The sequence below is a fragment of the Stenella coeruleoalba genome (genome assembly GCF_951394435.1).
Source record: "Stenella coeruleoalba genome assembly, chromosome: 10".
Taxonomy (NCBI): domain Eukaryota; kingdom Metazoa; phylum Chordata; class Mammalia; order Artiodactyla; family Delphinidae; genus Stenella; species Stenella coeruleoalba.
The window spans coordinates 77,844,718-77,865,104 of NC_137156.1; the positions used below are offsets into that span (position 1 = coordinate 77,844,718).

General features: G+C 41.8%; 1 protein-coding gene across 8 annotated transcripts in view; it reads right to left on the reverse strand.

The window, feature by feature from the left end:
* Positions 1-2,116: 2,116 nt before the first annotated feature.
* The window catches only part of CADPS (calcium dependent secretion activator), a 796,875-nt gene continuing 778,604 nt past the window's right edge, over positions 2,117-20,387 (reverse strand). For all 8 annotated transcript variants that reach the window (XM_079933010.1, XM_079933009.1, XM_079933008.1 and 5 more), the window contains 2 exons: positions 6,843-6,947; positions 2,117-3,600 (listed from right to left, as the gene is read on the reverse strand). In XM_079933010.1, the coding sequence (XP_079789136.1) occupies positions 3,421-3,600; positions 6,843-6,947 (285 nt within the window). In that variant the 3' untranslated portion in view covers positions 2,117-3,420. The remainder of the gene's footprint in view (positions 3,601-6,842; positions 6,948-20,387) is intronic.

The following is a 20,387-nucleotide window of genomic DNA, read 5'->3' on the forward strand; positions in this document are numbered from 1 at the left end:
TTAAGAAAAGGGAAAAAAACGTAAACATGCACTTCACAAGAGAAGCTACCCAAACTGCCAATACATGTGTTGAAAGGCAATCAACTCCATTTGTGTAATCAGTGAACTACAATTATAAAGCACTGCACCACTTACCAGAATGACCAAAATTAGTGACAATACTTAGTACTGTCAAGGCCAATACCTACTGTTGTCAGGGGCTTTGATCCTCTGCTGGTAAGAGTGTCACTTCGTTCTTGTTCTGTGGAGAACTGGCAGTATTTCCTAAAAATGAGCAACATATCTTTACCCTCTGACCCAGCAATTGCACCACAAGATACATACGAAGAAATTCATGGCAGTATGATTCCTATGAGCCCCAAATTAAAAACAAAACGTTAACATGGATAAGTAAATTGTGGTATAGTCATACACTGGAATACTATAGAGCATTGGGAAGAAATGAACCACAGCTACGCCAAGAGCATGACATACAGCAAAAAGAAGGCAGGCATAAAAGAATAGGTACTGTGAGTCTAATTGCACGAAGGTTTCAGTTTAACTGATGCAATTAGAAACCAGGAGAGTGGTTACCTTTGGATAACCATTACCCCTAAGGAGGGGGAGAGACTGGGAAGGGGCACCAGCATGGGTCTATCTGGGGTGTTCATTGTGTTCTAGTTCTTGACCTGGTGACGATTCAAAGAGTGTGGTGGCCACTTTCACAGATCACCGAGCTGTATGCTTAGGATGTGTGCGCTCTTTTGCAGGTATATCGTATTTTAATTAAAAAAAAAAAAAAAAGGAAAAGAAAACTTCAGATTACATCGCAAAGGAATGAAAAAGAAAGCTCTAGGTCCCCAGAGCTCGAGCTCTGCTTTGAGCTCTGCTTTGAGTCTGTGGCAATGAAAACCTGAGGCTTGAACTTAGTCAGTTTTGTTGTTGTTGTCTCTGAGCTCTTCTGATGTCATGTCCTTCTCCACAGCCCTCCCTCCAGGGCAGTCCCGCTGGGGGATGGTATCCAACAGGACCCTCAGTGCTAGGCTGTGGTGAATTCTTCTTTTGAAGGAAACTTAAAAAAAAACAACAACAACTTGGTTTAAGGTCTTGTCTAACTTGTTTCTCTTTATGCCTCTTGGTTACTTATCTCACTCACTCCTCCAGGCTCCTGAGCATTTTCTTCCTTTTTCCAATCCTATGCACTGGGCGATGCTCTCTCTTGTGCGTCTTTGAGTTGCTTTTAATTGTTGAGAGAAATATGCTTTAGTTTTGCAACTCAAAATATCATTAATACAAATATATTTCACAGAATTCTACCTTTGCCACACTGACTTAACTTTGTGCTGTTAGGTGATCAAAGATTTTTCGCACCTGATGCTATATCCCCATCATTCATCTGAACAGTGCTACGCTAGTATCTCTAACGTTTCTGAGTGGAGTTGTGTAACCGTAGGGCAAGTCACCTTAAGCTTTCTGATCTCAATTTTCTCGTCTATAATGCAGACAGTAACAGTCCTCTCCTCTTACAGTTGTTGTGAGATTTGAATGCGGTAAGACATGCAGGATGTATAAAATAAATACATTTGATAATAAAATAGTTGCCCAATAATGGCAACTATTGGCATAAAATAGTTGCTCAATAAATGGGAGTTGTTTGAAGTACTAAGGGCAGGAAGTACTGGTGATCTGTCCCTGCAGACCTCAAGGATTAAACAGAGAGACATGCTATTTAGAGGGGTTGATCTGTCGAGACCAACTGGTGAGAATTCTGCCTGGTCCTATTGAAAAAGTAGTCATTTCTCTAAAACTGCAGAGTCAGCCCCAAGGAGAGCTCAGCTTGATTTAGTGGCAGGCGTAAGTAAAACAGGTAAGGCTACCAAAATGTTTGGTTTCTTTTAAACTTAGGTGAGTATACGGCTGACAAGGACTGGGGAGCGAAAAGAGTACTCCATGTCTTAGAGAATCTTGTAAAATGCTTTAACAAATATATAAGAATCATATATAATTGGCACACGCTTTGTTTGAATGCAAACACTGCTGTTAAAGTGGTGCTTAAAAACAGTTTGTTGGCCTTCTCTTCGTACAGGAGAAACATTTCTCTCGTTTACACTACTCTCTTGCTTAGCAAACCCTTATTTATCCTATAATGCAAGTGTAATCAGCCCAACATGTCCAAATGCCCACAGATTCTGAATTAGTGGTGTCTGAATTAATGGAATTTTAGGCTGTGTCTCGTGGAGACAAGCGTTTGAAAACTACCCACTCCAACAGTTTCGAGAACACTCTATGAAAATGACCCCTTCCCTCCTCTTTCCCCGCGTCTTCCTGCTTTGCGTGTTTCAGTTCTGGCTTTCAAAGGAGACAGAGGAAAAAAAAAGACTCAAAAGTATTCTTGGGACACGTGAACAGTTATTTATTGAGAAGCCACAGTTTTCCACACTTTCCTAACTGTAGGCTTTATATAAGGCAAAAGCAAGATGGATCCACTACTTTACACAGAAAGAAAGAGCTCTGCAGAGGACCCCAGGGTCACGCAGTTACAGATCAAAATGCAATGTACATGACAGATATAAAAAACAGTGTGAAACAAAATAATTTAAATTATGGTTACAATCTACTGAAGGAAATATCCATGTCTTATTATAAACACATTTATAGTCTAGGGTCATAATTTAAATATTCAGGTCTTTTTTTTTTTTTTTTTTTACATACACGGTTATCGAAACATAAAAGCAAAACATAACATTTAATAGGATGAACTTTGATAGAAGACAGTCACTCTGAACTGTGCTGGATGTTATGATAGGATCGCCCTTGCCGTGGCAATTAGGAGGATCAATCCATTGGTATGTAGCCATCCTTTTTTGGGTAACTATCTGGATAAATGAAAGGATGGGTTAACAAGGACACCAAGGGTTCATTTTTCAGTTTTAGGGGAACAGAAAGAACTGAAAGTTGGTTATTGGAGACTTGCCTTCTGTTTTTCAAAAAACAAAGCAGATCTACGTGTCTTAGTTAAATTCATTTATTGTACTCCTTTAAGCAACCGGCATCCACATATGGGAAACAAAGAAAGGACCTGGCGCACTCGCCCTCACATCCATTTACCGTCGACGCGCACACAGCACACTGATGAAGGATCACTGAACTCTGCTGATAACAGGGTACACCTAGCAACTGAGCTATGTATTCTCCATAAATGGTATTTAAAGAATGGTGCTCCATATTGCTTGTAAACAGATAGACATGGATTCAGGAAACCGTAGAGTCGAAGGTCGTTTGCTAATCTTGGTACCACGTAGCTAAAATGGCAGTTGTACCATCTGTACACATCTCATGGCATGGTAGTTGACAGAAAATTCCATAATGGGGTTAACTAACAGACTAAGGACATGCATTGATTACAAGACTCTGGCCTAGTGGACTCGAGGCCCAAGCGTTCTAATCGTCCTCTTCGTCTTCCTCATCGCTGTCCTTCATGCTGATCCCCTGCAGACCCCCGCCCTCGCTCACGGACGCTGTGGCCTCCTCCACAGTGAGACGGTTCCGGATGGTTTCGTAGGTCTTGCTGTTTAAGGTTGAGTCCAGGACTCCTTGCAGTCGGAAATCTCTATAGGTTTTCTAAGGAGGGAAAAGATGCAGTGATGAGGGAGATCTCATCTCCATGAAGGGAGGGACAGGGCACAAGGCAAGTATGGGGGTGAGAACACTGACCTCAGCTAAGTGTCACACTTCATGCACTGGCACATGAAAAGCCACCATGCTCAGATTTCACTTGTACTGAAAACTGAGATTTGTTGAATGACAGAAAATGAGAAATGGTGACAGGATAAACTGTATTAGATGAGACAAAGCAAAGAACATAAGCTTGTGTTTATTCAGTTCTGTAAAGGGAAATGTTCCATAATTGTTTTGGTTCTTTTTTTTTTTTGGTCTGGTTCTTTCTCTTAGGTTTGTATCACATCATATGATAGACAGTGTGAGGGGCTATAACACGTAAATAATGGATCAAATGATTACGGTATTTTACGATTTCTGCTGCAGTCTGGTCCTTAGTATTTGTGAGGCTTGTAACTGCGTATCCCTCTGTCTCATTCACAAGACAGACATATGCATGTCGGTATACGAAACCGATCACGGGCAGCAACAATTAGGGGGAAGATGGAGCGTTAATGCCTCATCAGTATGTTGCGGGCATGTGACATTTCTCGTCTCCTTAGGAAAGAAGTGTATCTATTCTGTTCACAACTTCATGGTCTCAGGGAAGAAATTTGGCTCTATTTCAAGAACAATGGTTTGGTATTGCTGAACCACAAGTTCTTTCTTTGTTCCTTCAGGCGATTTCTTTTGGATTTCCTTAGGTATCCCAGGGACTGTTTTTCTAGGAATCCCTTCGCGTTAATGGAACATGACCAGAAGCATCTGCCTGTTGTCTACTTCACAAAACATTTTTTTGAAAAAGGTCCCTCTCTAACTACAACGCTCCTCATCACGCTGCATATCATTTCAGCTACTGATTCTGCTGTTTGTTTCTCCTCTTGATATGGGAAACTTGCTAAGGGGTCAAAAGAAGGAACGGTAACATACTTCAACGCCACTTGCATTAGGATTTCTGGTTTTTGGAGTCCATCTGACGCAGTCCTAGTGTCAATCACCATGTCAACCACTCCTGAAGGTCCCATGTGGTAATGACTGCAGAGTTAACTACTGAATGCTGTTCAGCTCAGTGAAGTCCAGTAATAAAAGATTATGGATGGGATGACCACGTGTTCCCTTTGCCAGTTTATATCTATGGTCCCAGTATGATTATGTGTAGCAGCTTCTTTCTTTCTTCAAAGTCATCTGGTTTCGACACTAAATTCAAAGGTCATCCTAACTATGGACCGAGCTGCAAGGCTAGGTAGCTAGCGGAACTGTGTCTGTACCTGGAGGGGGAAGGGTAGGAGGCTGAGTAAAATGCTAGGTCTGGTGGAGACCAGATATCCAGATGATTTACTTGATTTTTCTGTACTCTTCAATCACTTAGAATTGATTGCCAGAATATGATGGGAAAAAGGCAGAACTCACTTGAATATTCCCCTCTCTAGTCAAATTCCAGAGCTGTGAGTTTCCCAGCCAGACTCTGAATGTCTAAGGGCAGGGACCACACAGAGTCATTTTTTTTTAAATACTTCATCTTGTAGTATACAAGTAGGGGCTCAACTAATACTTGTCCAAGGTTGGATGAATAAATGCTTGCTGGATAATGAATGAATGGATGAATAAACCAAGTGATGCAGAGGCAGGGAAGAAAGGCAATTATCATTAGAAGTTTGCCTCGGAGAAGGAGGCCCCTGGGTAACGTACTTAGGGAAGAGGTGGTGAATTCTGCTTCATCCCTCTGTGCTGTGGCTCTAGTTAAGCTGGGCCCACTTTTGGCAAAAGTGAAGGAGTTCCTTCGGCAGGGACGTTTCTCTGTCCCTTGCCTGTGGTTCGTGTTTGTGTTGTTTTTGGCAGAGGCTAAGAAGAAACCTCCTCTCTGACTTATATTTTTTTCTTAATAAAATACTGCTAATTCTAACAGTCTCAACAAAAATCTGAAAATCAGTAATGGGAGGATATCCTAACACACTAAAATGCATGTCTTCTTTTCATGTCTACCCAGGAAGGGTCAAACAGAAAAAATTCCCCTTAAGAGTATTTATAGCCAGAAAACGGAATGCAAGGGGTCGGGCAATGGTTAGTGAGGTTGCCTTAAGGAACTGAAATTTAAATATATGAAAATTAGGCTGGGTGCATAGTCCAAGTGCATAGATTTCTTTTTTAAGAGCTGCCGTACACTGCTGTCTGCAACCTTCCCTGGGAGGACTCTTTGTGAGATCAAATGCATATGATAATAATTCTCCTTAATTACACTCAACGGAACAGTAATTGGTTTTAAGTCAGCACTGGGGTAGAAGAGCACCTTCAATAAAATGGCGCTAATCCGAAAGAGACTAAGAAATGGGGCAGGGTTGGGGGGGGAATAGCGGGGGCGGGGGCGGGGGGGCGGGACTTTCGGCAAACTGTTAAGAAATGGAAATTCATCTCCGTTTTATCATTAAAATATTTTTAAAGAGACTGTGCTCTGAATGAGATTTTTGCATACGAATGTTTTAAAACCCTCTATGGTGAAGCATCAAATGGAAACTGAAATGATCAAAAATGTATTTACCCCCTTCTGTGATCTTATTATTTCATGTAAACCACTGTGATTTCACGCTGAAATAATTATCATTAGTCCAAGGCACACACACAAGAACAGGGGGAAAAAAAAGCTACGTTCAGGGTATGTTACCTCACCTTCGTGATCCTTTACATTTGACTGTATACACGCATTGTAAGAGAAACTACTTCAATTAACTACAAAGAACAATATTGATTTGCATCCAGATAATGACCACAGGACATATTTAGAAAGAGCCGGAGGTAAATATTTCTATGAAATTAATTGTGGCAAAATTTTATTTAATTAAACCATAAATGAAATTGGTAACGGATGCGATTAGCACAGTGGTACCCGAAAGCCAGCTTTTGAAAGTTTAATGCAAAGGGCGTGATGGCTCTTGCAGTATATTCGCATGGCAAATACATAAAGTATTTTTCCAGTCTGGATAAACTATCAAATTCCTTTTTATTAAATTTCCCTTTGATGTCTGAGTAATAAATTAACCAGGCATCCCAAAGTGATTTCACCGGTTTTTCTTGCCTGAGATACTGTTTTAGGAATCACCTTGTTTTATACACAAACTAATATTTTTTGTGTTAAGGAAGTCCTGCAGCTTGCCAATGAAATGTATTTCAGTGAGCTGTTTGCAAAGGAGAATCATTATGTTTTCTTTTACCTTTACCATCCTAATTAGTGTTTTCAACTGATAAATGTGAAGCTGTAAGTCCATCCGGTCCGTCAGCCAGGTACAGATCACGTTCATGGAGCTGCTGTACCATTGCTGAAAAAAAAGACAAAAGTTCTCCAGCCAACACATCACGGAGCATTTAAAGAACAGAGACGAAACAGGCCACGTGCGAGCACCCTGCTCTGTTCCAAGAGGAAAACAAAATGGTTAAAGAGAATTTGAGAGCACAGAGATCATGAACAGTAATTGACGCAAAAAATCACGAGGTACCAGATCAGCCGAAAAGAGATCGGTTTGGACTTTGAATCGGAAACAGAACTCTTCCACTATACACACCTCATATACAATCAATTCATAAAGACCACCGTTTGCTCTTCTGATTCTCCTTTTTGTTGGTTCATGTTACTCAGTTGAGATTTAAGTCACTGTTTGTGTCCTAACGCCATTGTCTCGGGTGTCCAAGACGATGGGGGCTTCTCCACTGAACCAATCGATGCCACGTGCTACTTACCTTTTGAAAAAATCCAGACCCTGTCTGCTTAGGACAATTCTAGGAATCAGGCTGAGAGCCTTAGGAGTTTAGGGCAAAGTTTACCTACATTTACTCTAGAGGGGCATTCGGATAAAGACAATGAAGGAGGGTTTCTCTTTAAGGGCCAAATTATACTCTGGGCAGCTCATGTGGCCTTACGTTGGCTGTGCAATCTGTTTTAATCTTAACACCAAAAAATTATGGAAGATGAGAGAAAAAAAAACATCTACAAATGAGCTCATTTCAAGCTGTTGAAATCATACTTCCCCTTAAGGGGGTTAAATTTTGCTTCTTGTCTGTGAAAAATGCTTGAAGCTGTGTCACTTTAGACTGCCACCCCTGTGGTGCACGGAGTCTCTGGTGCGGTATAATTTTGCAGTACTGCTCATATATTCATAAATCTCACTCGGAGACATATGAACAGTGTTATGAAGTGTCAGTACAAAAAAAAAAATCTAATCTTTTAAACTTCACCAGGTTTCATTACGCATTGCCGCTTATACCAAACAATTTACAAATAAAATGAAAAGGTGTGGATGGACCTATATATTTATTTATACGGCATGTATATGAACTGTGCGCAGAAAAGATGTAAAAAAAAAAGTGGTTAGAGAATTGAAACGCTGCATACTCTCCTGTTAACCAACACGCACACGCACACACGCACACGCACACCAGTGGAGATTTGAAAAGCATAAATAAAAACATGTTTCTGATGGTAACTCCACCCTTTCTCACCTAAAGATCATCCAAAATCAGTTTATGCCTAACACTCACAGTTTTTCCGAAGCCTTGTTTCTGACTTAATTTCTTTAAAAAAAAAATTAATTTGGGTTTTTACTTGCAAGGTAGAACTGCCAAGTTTCACCTTGCAAGAAACGACACAGTCTCAGCCATGGCGTTCAGAAGCCCTCTTTGCAATCTTTCGTTCCTAGGCTCTTTCCTCATCAGAGCCAATTGTGGCTCTCCTTGGAGCCCAGCCGCAAACAGAGACCACACTACCCCAATCAAGGCAGCACTGCAGCCTCACAGCCAACTTCTGCTCTTTTAAAGATCACGGAGGCGAAACTGTCAGTTTCAGGAACCTTCTGTCCCTCCCCAAGGGAGCAGGAGGAGTGGGGGGGAGGGGAAGGATTTTTTTCTTGAGATCTGCAGTTCACTCCACGTAGGGAGCGTGTTTGCCGTGGTCAAGCTGCTTCAGGCATGGACAGGTTTTCCCCTCTAGGAGTGAGAACATGTCACTGAAACTTTTTTTGGGGGGGGGTTGTGATTATTTGGAGGTGTTTTTGGCACCTCCTGCCTTGGGATCCTGGAGCTCTTGATGTCATTGCATCTGGGTTTGTTAAGGGGCTAGGGACAGGAATACGACTAGGTCATGGGTGTTTCTATAGCCCTGCTTTACTCTCAGCTGGGGGACCTCTTGTGTTTACCCGAGGCCTCAAATTCCGTATTTACTGACTTATTCTGACATGAAATCTGGGGGCTCAAATAATCTGTTTTGAGAGTCATGAGCAACGCCCCCTACCCCCGACTCCTACCTCCTGGGGTTGGAAAACGACCTTCAAAGGAACCTGGGTGACCACCTGGCCAAACCTACAAGACCAGGACCCCGTGATGAGTGCATCTCAGGGACACAAAAGAGGAATGTGGCACTCTGGCTTCTAGGCAGAGGTGGCATTTTGCTTTGGCTGTGACAACGGGCAAACCAGCGCTGGCTTCTATCACTGCCAGCAAGCCTTGTGCAACATGCCTTTTTTTCTTTGCTGAGAGATATGCCACCTTTCAGGGGGAAAAAATAACGAACTCCCCCCAGCCTCCATTTTATGTAAGTAATTCCCATTCTTGTAAATGGCTTTTGGCTATTAAAAAGTAAAAAGGGAAAGGTAGACTGCTATCAATACTCTTTCTCTGCTGTTCAAAGGGTAGGGCGGTAGGAAATGCATGTAGCGATGGATGGATCAGCGCATCACGCTCACAGATTCCCACCCCAGGAGAACAAGAAAGCCCTGGAACATCCATGCTTTTTCTCCTGGATCTCACATCTAGCAAAAGAAGTGTAAAAAATGTATGATGCCCCATTGGCTACACATTTCAAGAGGCAAAAGGGAGTAAGTCACGCCTTTCCAAACCTTATGCTCAGTAGATGAAATTGGAGGCACTCTTGGATGAAGCACAGCGCTAACTTGGTTTTCCAGAAAGGCGCTTAAAGGCACTTGGATGTTGGAGAAAGCGGGAGTCACTGCCTTCTAGAACTTTAAAACATTAGAGGTGAAGGGGATCTTCCACAGAGCTCCTCCTTTGTAGAGGAGGAAACAAAGGCCCAGAGAGGTGAAGTGACTTGCCCAAGGTCACACAGCTAGTGAGTCCAGAAATGGCAGTTTTCCAGGATTAGGCACTGGAGTGAAAAAGCTGATCACCTAATGACTCCTCCCTAGGAGGGCGTAATAATGCACTGGACACGAGAGCTGATCTTGTGTATCACTTCCCAACTGTACATTCGGGGGTATCACACTGATATCTGGAAATAGGCCTTAGTGGGGGGGTTTTACCCTATGGAAATTGGCAAATGCCACAAACCAGGGCATTCTCCCTTCCAGAAAGCCAGTTGTTATAACAGTCAGTTCACAGTGCTTGTTAATCAGGTTTGCTTTATTTGAGATCGATGCTAATACAGTAGATTTGTTATGATTCTTCAAAAGAGGAAATTCATCAAACATTTTAAGTTCTCCCCACTTTGTTTTGTCTCTGGTTCAGATATGCCTTTTCCAGAGACAGCCTGATACCTGGGCACTAAAATTTTGGTAAAATGCACTCTAAACCCTTAGAAATAAGAATTGTGAGCTGATGACATATACTAAGTATTTAAGTATACTCATGACTCCTTTGCTGCCTGCCCTTAATTCAGGTATATTAATGGAAACTTTCTACATAAGGTTACTCTAAGCCTAAAAAAGCCCTAGAGACATAAAATCCCCAGTACCCTGGGTACCTCTAAAGTATGTTCTCTGGGGATAATTCTGTGAAGGTGTTAGAGTTGGAAGCCAAAAGGACGCCCATCATAGCTATGGCCTGCAGGAACTTCTTGGGTAGTTAAAATCACCTGAAACTAACATGACATTGTAAATCAACTATATTTCAATAAAAAAAATTTTTTTTAATTGAATGCAAAAGAAGAGAACCTGGAAGGGTGATCTAAAACTGTGCCATTTAATTCCTTTCCTTCCCTCCCTTCCCTCCCTCGCTCCCTCCCTCCCTTTCTTGCATCATAGTTGTTGAGAGCACAGGCCTTACCTCTCTTTTGCCTAGGTTTGTGATCTTGGGCAAGTTACTTATATTCTCAGAGACTCATTTTCTCAATCAGAAAATGGGAATTAATCAGCCTTTCATAGGCTTTTTGATACTAAATGAATTAATGTTAATAAAGCTCACATCACAGTACTTGGCACATAATAAGGCCTCAATATACGTCAGCTACTACCAAGACCACCACCACCACCAGCATCGTCACAATTCTCACATCACCGTCACCACCACCATCTTCATCATCATCACCATTAACATCATCTCTCTCCTCTTTTTCTCTCTCTTTCTCAACCCAAGAAATACCACAAAACAAGGAAGAAAGCAGAGCAAGTGACCAGAGAAAGGCATGCAATGGTGGAAGAAATTATTCCTGTTGGAATATCTCTGGAATCATATGCATAAGTCTTACAGGACACACGACAAGCTCAAAGTAATTCCACTGTAAAGTTGTTTGTGTTAGATCATCACCCAAACCTAGAAAACCATCCTGGGTGCATTCCACACATTTAAAACTATACTGACCTAGATTTATATACTGGATTCAAAGGATTCAGACAAATAACGAGTGATTTTTCAAACCCTGTGTGGATAAATTACAGCTTCAGCTTGGGCTGGCTACTTATTAGCTGGATAAACTCAAGCAGGCTACTTAACTTTCTGACCCCTAGTCTTCTCTTGGGGTTAACACTTACTTCATAGGATTACTGTGAGTGTTAAAAGAGGTAATTATGTAAAGTGCCTAGCATAGTGACTGTCACATAGTAGGCACTCAATAAAATTTAGCCACTGTTGTTATTATTACTCTCAAAAACATAACAGGTATCCTTGTAATATACCGTACAGAAGAATTTTCTTGATCCATTTCTAGTAGAAATTAACTTGCCGATAATGGGGCCACACATTCTGCCCTGCAACTACACTGACTTCATGCAGAAGAATCGTTATACACAACATGTCTCTCTGTCATGGAGGGGCTCACTACAGCTAGGACTGGGGTGAGGCGGGTGAGGCAGGGTCTTGCAAGTGCAGGATCGGATGCTGCCTTTAATGAACACTTTAGTATTTTGTTCATCATGGATTTTTTGCATTCATTTTGATTTTTTTAACATATTAAAATATGTATTTGATTACCATATTTTCTGGCTCCTCCTTAAATTTTGCAACTGAGAAGTGAATCATTCACCTCTCCCTAGTCCCCCAGCCTTGGGTTCACTGTTGCCCCTGGGAATTTTATCCTTGGGAAGTGCTGCAGGATTGTGAGACAGGATGAATACTGCACACCTCATGGGACACTATAGGGTTCCCAGAAAATGGACTTTCACTTGGATTTGGATAATCCCTCATCAGCAGGATAGAGTGTTACTCCAGTGATTGCTGCTGCCTTTATGCCTCTGTCATCACAGCCACCTAGATGAGTCTAAATTCCCTACTCCCACCCCTATCTTGATGTTAATTCAACGTCCTAAAGGGACCTTACTGTTAATGATTCATTTGTTTTTGGAGCCAGCCACATCGCATACCTGAGTGGCAATGAAAACAAGGGACAGAGGCTGAAAAGGAGACAGAACTACTCGATGTGTTTCCATACTCATTGATTACAAGGGTAACATACCCGCGTAACTTACACAACCCCCCCATCAGACAATACCATTCCATAGGACTTTATAGAGTCTCAGTTTTTAACAAAGTCCTATTTTGTACAGGATTCCTAATACACACATACATACACATTCACAAAATTAATAAAAATAGTTACCTACTCATTGAACACTGAGTCCTTACAATGTACACGCACTGTGAGGAGCATTCCACAAGCATTGTATAATTTCATCATCGAGTTGAACTCTTAAGAGTATCTATAAGGGGAGGGATGCACTGGGAGTTTGGGGTTGGCAGATGCAAACTATTACATATAGAATGGATGGACAACAAGGTCCCACTGTAGAGCACAGGGAACTATATTCAATGTCCTGGGATAAACCATAATGGAAAAGAATATAAAAAAGAATGTGTGTGTGTGTGTGTGTGTGTGTGTATAAAACTGAGTCACTGCTGTACAGCACAAATTAACACAACATTGTAAATCAACTATACTTCAATAAAAAATAAAATTAAAAAACCAACCAAACAAACAATAGAGTTTCAATATTATTAACAGCCCTGTTTTGTAGATGAGAAAAAGGGGCATAGGTAAGTTAAATAAGTAGCCTGTGGTCACACAACTAGTAAGCAGTGGGACAGGCTTCAAGTTGGTTATTTACCACTACATCTGTATAAGCTGTCACATTCAGCTCAATAATTTTAAAAAGCAGTGGCTTGTTTATATAGAAACAGCTCTAGCTTCCAGGTGCCTTTTCAGCAAAGTCATTCAGCTCTGAACGTCTCAAAGGACAAGTGTGTGGGTAGGATAATGCTCTTGGATCTGTCTCCCTCAGAGCCCAAGCTTGGCCTGGTGTTGAAAAGATTCTACTTTTTTATGAGCTTAGAAAGTCACTAGGCAGAGGGAGGGGAGTCAGGGGTTTTCCCACGGAAAACCACTCAACAGCCTTAAAGAACTAATGGATGAGAGACAATCATTGCTGACTCTTAAGGGAAGTGATTAGAAAGTTGGATGGGGATGAGAGGTGCCATTTCTTAGGTAGCATCAATGTATTTGTTTTATTAATCAGAAAATATATTTATTATATAATATGCATATTCTGTTTTACTTAGAAATACTTTAAAACTTAGAAAAGTTGTAAAAATAAAGTAGTATAAATGATACCCATATACCCTTTACCCAGATTCACCTATTGTTAACATTTTACCCCATTTGTTTATTGTTTGAAAAAATATATATATATTCCAACATATATATATATATGGTTTTTTAATTAAAACAATTTTTTTATTGGAGTATAGTTGATTTACAATGTTGTGTTAGCATCAACGTATTTTTAATTTCCCCCGCAGCCCTACCTAATCTCTTCTTACTTTCTCTTAGGTTGGTAACTCAGCAATTGCTACTAAAAGAAAATTCTCACTGTGGGTAGTTTGAGTTTTCAGTGAGAAATACAACTAGAAATATTGCCTTGGTCGCAATGAATTGAACTTTCCTAACAGAGTTTTGGAGATACAAAAGTTATGACGTTGATAAAAATTTCATTTCTGAAAAATTATCCATTATAAGTTTTAACATTTTCTGTGAACAGGGAGAGTAAAATAGAACCTTGGGGAAATTCAGTTTCATGTGTAATTAAAGATGTCACCAGAAGTGCTAGAAGAGAAATTTTAGGCAGAGTCACAAATCCAATGAAAATAGTTTAGTGCAAAACTCAGTTCTTCCTGTGTTGCTTTTTTCTTTAAAGAAACATTTTATTGAAGTCTAACATGCGTACTGCAGTGTGTCACTTTTAGCAAAACATACGCACATACACACACCTTCTGAACAAGACATGCTGCCCCGTGCCTACAATGGAAGGTAATATTTAGTCCAATATAGTGAAAATGAGCTTTTAGAAAATTTGGTATTTCACCTAAGGACCAATAACTGCACCATGCACCAACACACATCTTCACACACTTTCTTTGATTAAAAACTGTGACTCAGGGACTTACCTGGTGGCGCAATGGTTGGGAGTCCACCTGCAAATGCAGGGACACAGGTTCGAGCCCTGGTCCGGGAGGATCCCACATGCCATGGAGCAACTAAGCCCATGCACCACGACTACTGAGCCTGTGCTCTAGAGCCTGTGAGCCACAACTACTGAAGCCTGCGCGCCTAGAGCCCATGCTCCGCAACAAGAGAAGCCACCACAATGAGAAGCCCGCGCACCACAACGAAGAGTAGCCCCCTCTCGCCTCAACTAGAGAAAGCTCGAGTGCAGCAACGAAGACCCAACACAGCCAAAAATAAATAAATAAATTTATAAAAAACAAAAACCTGTGACTCAGTCCAATATATCCTGAGCATGAATGATAGCTGAAATTCACAAGGACCTGAGTCTTATGGTTGGTTTATTTGCAAATATATATTTCCTTTGAAACTGGCATGTTCATGCTATATATGCCAGGGAGGCAAAGCTCTCAATGCCTGGGCAGTTCATGACTAAAGTGTAAATAGTTGAGTCTTTATTATCATCTGTGGTCTTGCTTCACAGATGAGGAAACTGAGGCTCAGAGAAGTAAAGTGTTCTAGCAGCTAGCAAGAGATGGAACCTGGACTCAAGAGGCTGAGAGGCGGTACAGCTTAGTGGCTCGGAGAATAGACTTGAATCAGGCCTGTCCTGTGTTTGAATCTTGATAAATCCCTTAACCTCCCTGTGCCTCAGTTTTCTCATCTGCTAAATGGGGATGATAATAAAAACCATTTAGGGTTGTTGTGGGGATTAAATGAGTTAATGTGTGTGGTGTGCTTACAATAGCGCCGGGCACATACTGAGTGTTACCTGTTACTATTTTAGCCCCGCTATCCTACCCTGCTTCACGAATAAGAAAGAGTATCTCCCTAAGTGCAAGCTCTTCAAGGTTGTGCAAAGCTTTCTAAGCAGCTTCCATTCTTCAAAAAAGATCTGAGCAAAAAGGTAATTTGTAACCTCTTGGTAACCAACCTGAATTTCTGGACTGAAGAAACACAGTGAAACCTGGAAGATTTTTATCTCCTCTTTGGAAAGTACCCTTTCTCCAGCTCAACACAGCCACACAGCAGAGAAATTGCCTCAGCACCTGGCCTCGACTGTCTAATGAAGAAAGGACATTTTATTTGTTGGCAAGGAGGCAAAGAGGAAGATAATACTTTGACCACACCCATGTGACTAAGTCTTCATTTTGCTTTTTGTGACAAAAGTGGGTTATTATTAGTTAGGGGGAAAAAACCCCACAACCTATGTAAATGGCTGTATTGAAATACTGTAATGAAATCTTTTACATTTGAAACTTTCAATGCATATTTCTTCCTTACAATTTGGGTAATTTAAGAGCATGTGAAAAACTTCATCAGGGGTTTCTCCACACTTCTACCAAAGTCCCCACAGCTTCGTTAGCCTGAGCTGCAATTCCACAGCTTCACAGATCTCTTTAGGGCTAAGGATCACCAGGAATCTGGTTGTATTTGGTGTTCTAATCCGGATTCAGAGAGGGCTTGACAAAGAAGCCTTGGCACGTTCAAGACATCTGTGCCAAGTGGGCACAAACGAAAGACTGCACGCAAGTTTCGGGGTTTGTCAGAGCTCCCCAAGGGAGCTGATATGCCTTTCTAAGGGGGCATATCATCTGAGTACCTTAAAAAATGGATACGCAGTTGAAAGATGCAATCTTTTGCCTTACTTGAGTGTTACTGTAATTCAGGATATGATCCACCAAAACAATTGCTCCTAGAAATGGGTATTTCCAGTCACAGCTTCAGGACGCCCAGCTAAAAGCACAAAGACACCGAAGATAACCGACACCAAAATCAGAGGGTATAGATAATCAGAATAACCTTCCAGGCTATCTCAAGTGTCCTTTTTAGTAGAGGCTGGGTTTTTTTAAAAAAAACATTAATTCTCTGGTTGCCTAAAAACCATTTCATTGAAATCTTTATGAAGCTGTCTTAGTGCCGTGGCTTTTCAAGGTTCTAAACTCTGGATAGCATCCCCCTGAAAGTCTGATGCAATCAACACTGAGGAGGAAGTCAGAGGCTCCTTGCTGAAACCGTGGTTCCAGAGACTGTGGTAATCTACAACCTGGTGTGAAAAGCACCCACAACTCTTTGCCTTTAGCTTCTTCTCATAAGGAAGAGATAGTGCAAACGAAATAATTTTTAGAAAAACTTTGATTTAAATTGCTACTGCTTAAAATGTTTGCTTCTTCTATAGGAACGTGTAGAATTTCACATTTGGGAGCTATTTTATTTTATTTTATTATTTTTATTTTTTTAGCAATTTTATTTTTAACCTCCTTAGAAAGAGCCTAAATGATACCTTAATATTCTTTTACTAAAATAAGCAGTTATCTCTTCAAGACGAAATTTCAACTCTCTAAACCTGGAGAAATATCCAGCAACAAGTGTCTTTAGCAATGATATTTCAAATGGACGATCAAAATGATGACTGCGTACTTGGACTCCTGATTTAACGCATTGCAGCCTTCTAACCAAGTCATTACTATCACTTTTAGGTGCCTGGGAGAAAATACAAGGGAAGTAAGAGTCCTGAAGGATCCTTTCTGAAAGTAAATCAAGCAGGAGAGTTTAATACAAAGCTTAGCTTATACAGGCTATACTGGGGTCTCTCTCTCTCTGGAAGGCACATTCTCTGTTTTTGTTTGTTTGTTTGTTTGTTTTTTTAATGGTTTGAGGAAGCTGTTGACAATCTCAGTAAGCTTTCCAAGCTACCCAAAGCCAGACCAGAAACAAGTTCGTCGCTTCTGAATCAATCAGACTGTATGAAATCCAAGAAGTAACAAATCCTCTTGTATCCTGCCCAATATGTCTCAATATGGTGGATGGTCACCTGCAAGGAGAGGTGATCATATCCAAAAGGCTTGCTTTCCTAATACTCCTAAGATATTGCTGGAAAGTTTACCACCTCTGAATGAGAAAACTAAGTCAAAGATCAACAGATAGATATTTTCCTAAAGACAGAAAGGCAAAGGATGGGAAAGCAGAGGCACGAAAGGGAATTTTCAACTGCAAACGCGATCTCAACTTACACTCAGATACCGTTCTTCCACCATTTCCACAACCTGAGTATGTGCTGTTATAGAAAGGTGGAGATCCAGCAATTCCACTTGTGAGCACAGATGCAAAGAAACTGAAAGCAGGATCTTGAAAAGATATCTGCACACCCATGTTCAGAGCAGCAATATTTGCAATAGCTAAAAGGCAGAAGCAACCCAAGTGTCTATTGACAGATGAATGGATAAACAAAAGGTGGTATCTATACACAATGGAACATTATGCAGCCTTAAAAAGGAAGGAAATCCTGTCACATGCTATCACACGGAGGAAGCTTGAGGATATTATGCTAAGTAAAATAAGCCACTGAAAAAGACGAATATTGTATGATTCCACTTACATAAGGTGTCTAGAATAGTCAAATTCATAGAACAAAGAATGGTGGTTGCCAGGGGGTGGGGTGGAGGAAATGGGGAGTTACTGTTTAATGGCTATAGAGTTTCAGTTTTGCAAGACTTAAAGAGTTCTAGAAAGTGGTTGCACAACAGTGTGAACGCACTTAACACCACTGAACTGCACCCTCTGAAATGGTTAACCTGATCGTCGATTTTACGTTACGCTTGTTTTACCACAATCAAAACAAAAAGAAGGGAAATGCAAAATTGCTCCCTTACTGAATAGGAAACTTTGCTAAAGAAAGCACGGCGAGGTAGCAAGGTACATATTCTAATGTGGAACATCCAACCGCGTTTCACAAAAAGCCAAAAAATTACGTGCATGAGGAACAGGGGCATTTCATTTAATCCCAGGGCTGAGACAATTTCTCAAGGCCGAGTTCTGCGACTGCAGAACAAAGAACATATCTGGTAGCATTTGCTCAGTCACTTATTGGGTTTATTTAAAACATGCCACGGGGCCAACATTTCTAAATCTGTGAAAGAGAATTAAATGAAGCCCAGAGATGAGAACTGAGAATCCTCATGGAGGATTGGGTCCAAACAACAAGAAAGGATGCATTTTTCACACTGCGTGATGCGTCACCTCATATGTTTTCACGGAGACTCCCCCATCCCCTTCCCGCCCCCTGATGTTCCACGCACAGATTTGATCAAGCAGCACTCAGCCCCGAGACCCCGGTTCCCTCTGCCCAAAAGGGCAGCGGCTCCCCCATGCAGAATCACTCCCCCCCCCTACCCCGCAACAGACTTATTAAGGTTTGGAATGTGTGTTCGGGAAGCCCCTATTTTAGGAAACAATTAAGTAGAATTAGGCTAATAAAGCGAGGCAGGCAAAGCTTTTGCCCTTTGCTGAGAAATAACTCCTACATGGAACAGTTATACTAATAAAAATCATGTATTTCTTAAATGCGTCCAAATGATCTTTGCACCCAGCTCGGCAATTAACACTGCCCCACCGAGGAGCATTTATTCCCCAGGCTAAGGAGGATTAATCTCCGTGTTTGCTCGACCAATGTCTTCCTTTGGTGAAAATACAGTAGGAGGCTTTTTGGGCTGGAAACAGAAATTTCTGATTTCTGCAAGCGGGAATTTCACAGGAGGCTTAATTCCCTTCTCATCGTAGAGGGTGGCAAGGTAGACAAGGAAGGGCTGGGTGCCCCCTACCAGGCCCCCATGGAGGCCATGCCAAAGACCTTCTTGGGCCTATCCTTGACCCCGAGGGAGGATGGGAAGACCTTACTTCGGGTAGCCTGGGCTTCATCTACTGACGGGACTCTCACCCCCAAATCTCCAATCCCACTCTCCCTCTCACAGTAGCCATTAAAGGGCCTTCTTCTGGGCCAGGAGCTACAGATTTCCCACCTCCAAGCCTGGGCAGGAAGTGACCGCTGGGCAAAAGGGGGACACAGACCCTCCCGTTGGACGCTTTGTCTCCTTGACAACACCCCAGCTGGTGGCCCGAGGAACAGACTTAATTTCTTTTCTTTCTCTGCCCACCCTCCCTTCCCCATACTTCTTTCCCTCTTTCTCTAGATGCAAACGTACGACATCCAACATAAAGTTGCCGAAATAGCAATCTTGTCTCTGAATATATAAATCGCAAAAATTGATATGAATAAATCTGCAAGTAGCACACTGATTGTGGCACATTTCATCAAAAAACGGCGCTCGGTTGCTCGGTGGCTGGGGAGGGAGGTGGTGTCATTACACATACAGAAAAACATCTGCAAACTCCCAGCTTCTTTACTTAGAACTGAATGGAGGCATGACCTCCTGTTCCTTGCCATGAACCCTGAGTTCACACTCATATTTTACATGTTACAGGAAGCCACAGCTCGCCCCAGGGGCGCTGCAAACAGACACGCAGAAGCCAGATGTAGTCCCCCCACCCCCAGCTCCTTAATGCACCTGAAGAAGCCGGCAACTCGACATTCAAAAGCTGACATGCTAGTAGCTTAAGGTCACTTCAGATTTTGTAAAGCGGAGGACAAAACCAGGAATGCTTCTAGGGCTGGGCTGTCAGCGGGGAGGCGGAGGGATTACAAGAAACCTGTGACTCTGCCTCTTTCTGCCTTTGCTGGTAGTTTTTTTGTGTGTGAACAAGTACCATACAACAGATTGAGCCTCCTAGAAAGGCCTGAGACTGTGCAAGGGCCTCCCGCTGGGCCTCAGCTGTGCTTGCAATTAGCAGTAGGCACGGAGTGATTATTGTTGGGGTAGCGGATGGCAATGCGAAGTGACAAGTTTTATGGGGGAAGTTGGGAGCGGGGATGCTCGGCAAGTTTCTCTTTCTTTCTTTCTTTCTTTTTTTTTTTCTTGTTCTGCAAAAACCCGTCCTTGGGCGGCTGCAACCTCCCGTTGCAGTGAAAGGTACTTTCTTTCCCCCCCTCGTCATTCAAAAGAGCCTGAACAAAATTGGTGAAAGAATATTTTTTCTCGGTGCTTCAGAACGCAGGTTTTCTAGGTCAGAGCTTCCTGGCTGCCCTATTTAATGTCAGAAATACCCATTTGCCTCAAATTAGCAGAGATCTGGGAGTTGAGGGCAGGAGATTAAGCATACAAAATTACTCAGCAGGTGACGGTGGGGTGGATTTGAGGGTTGAGAA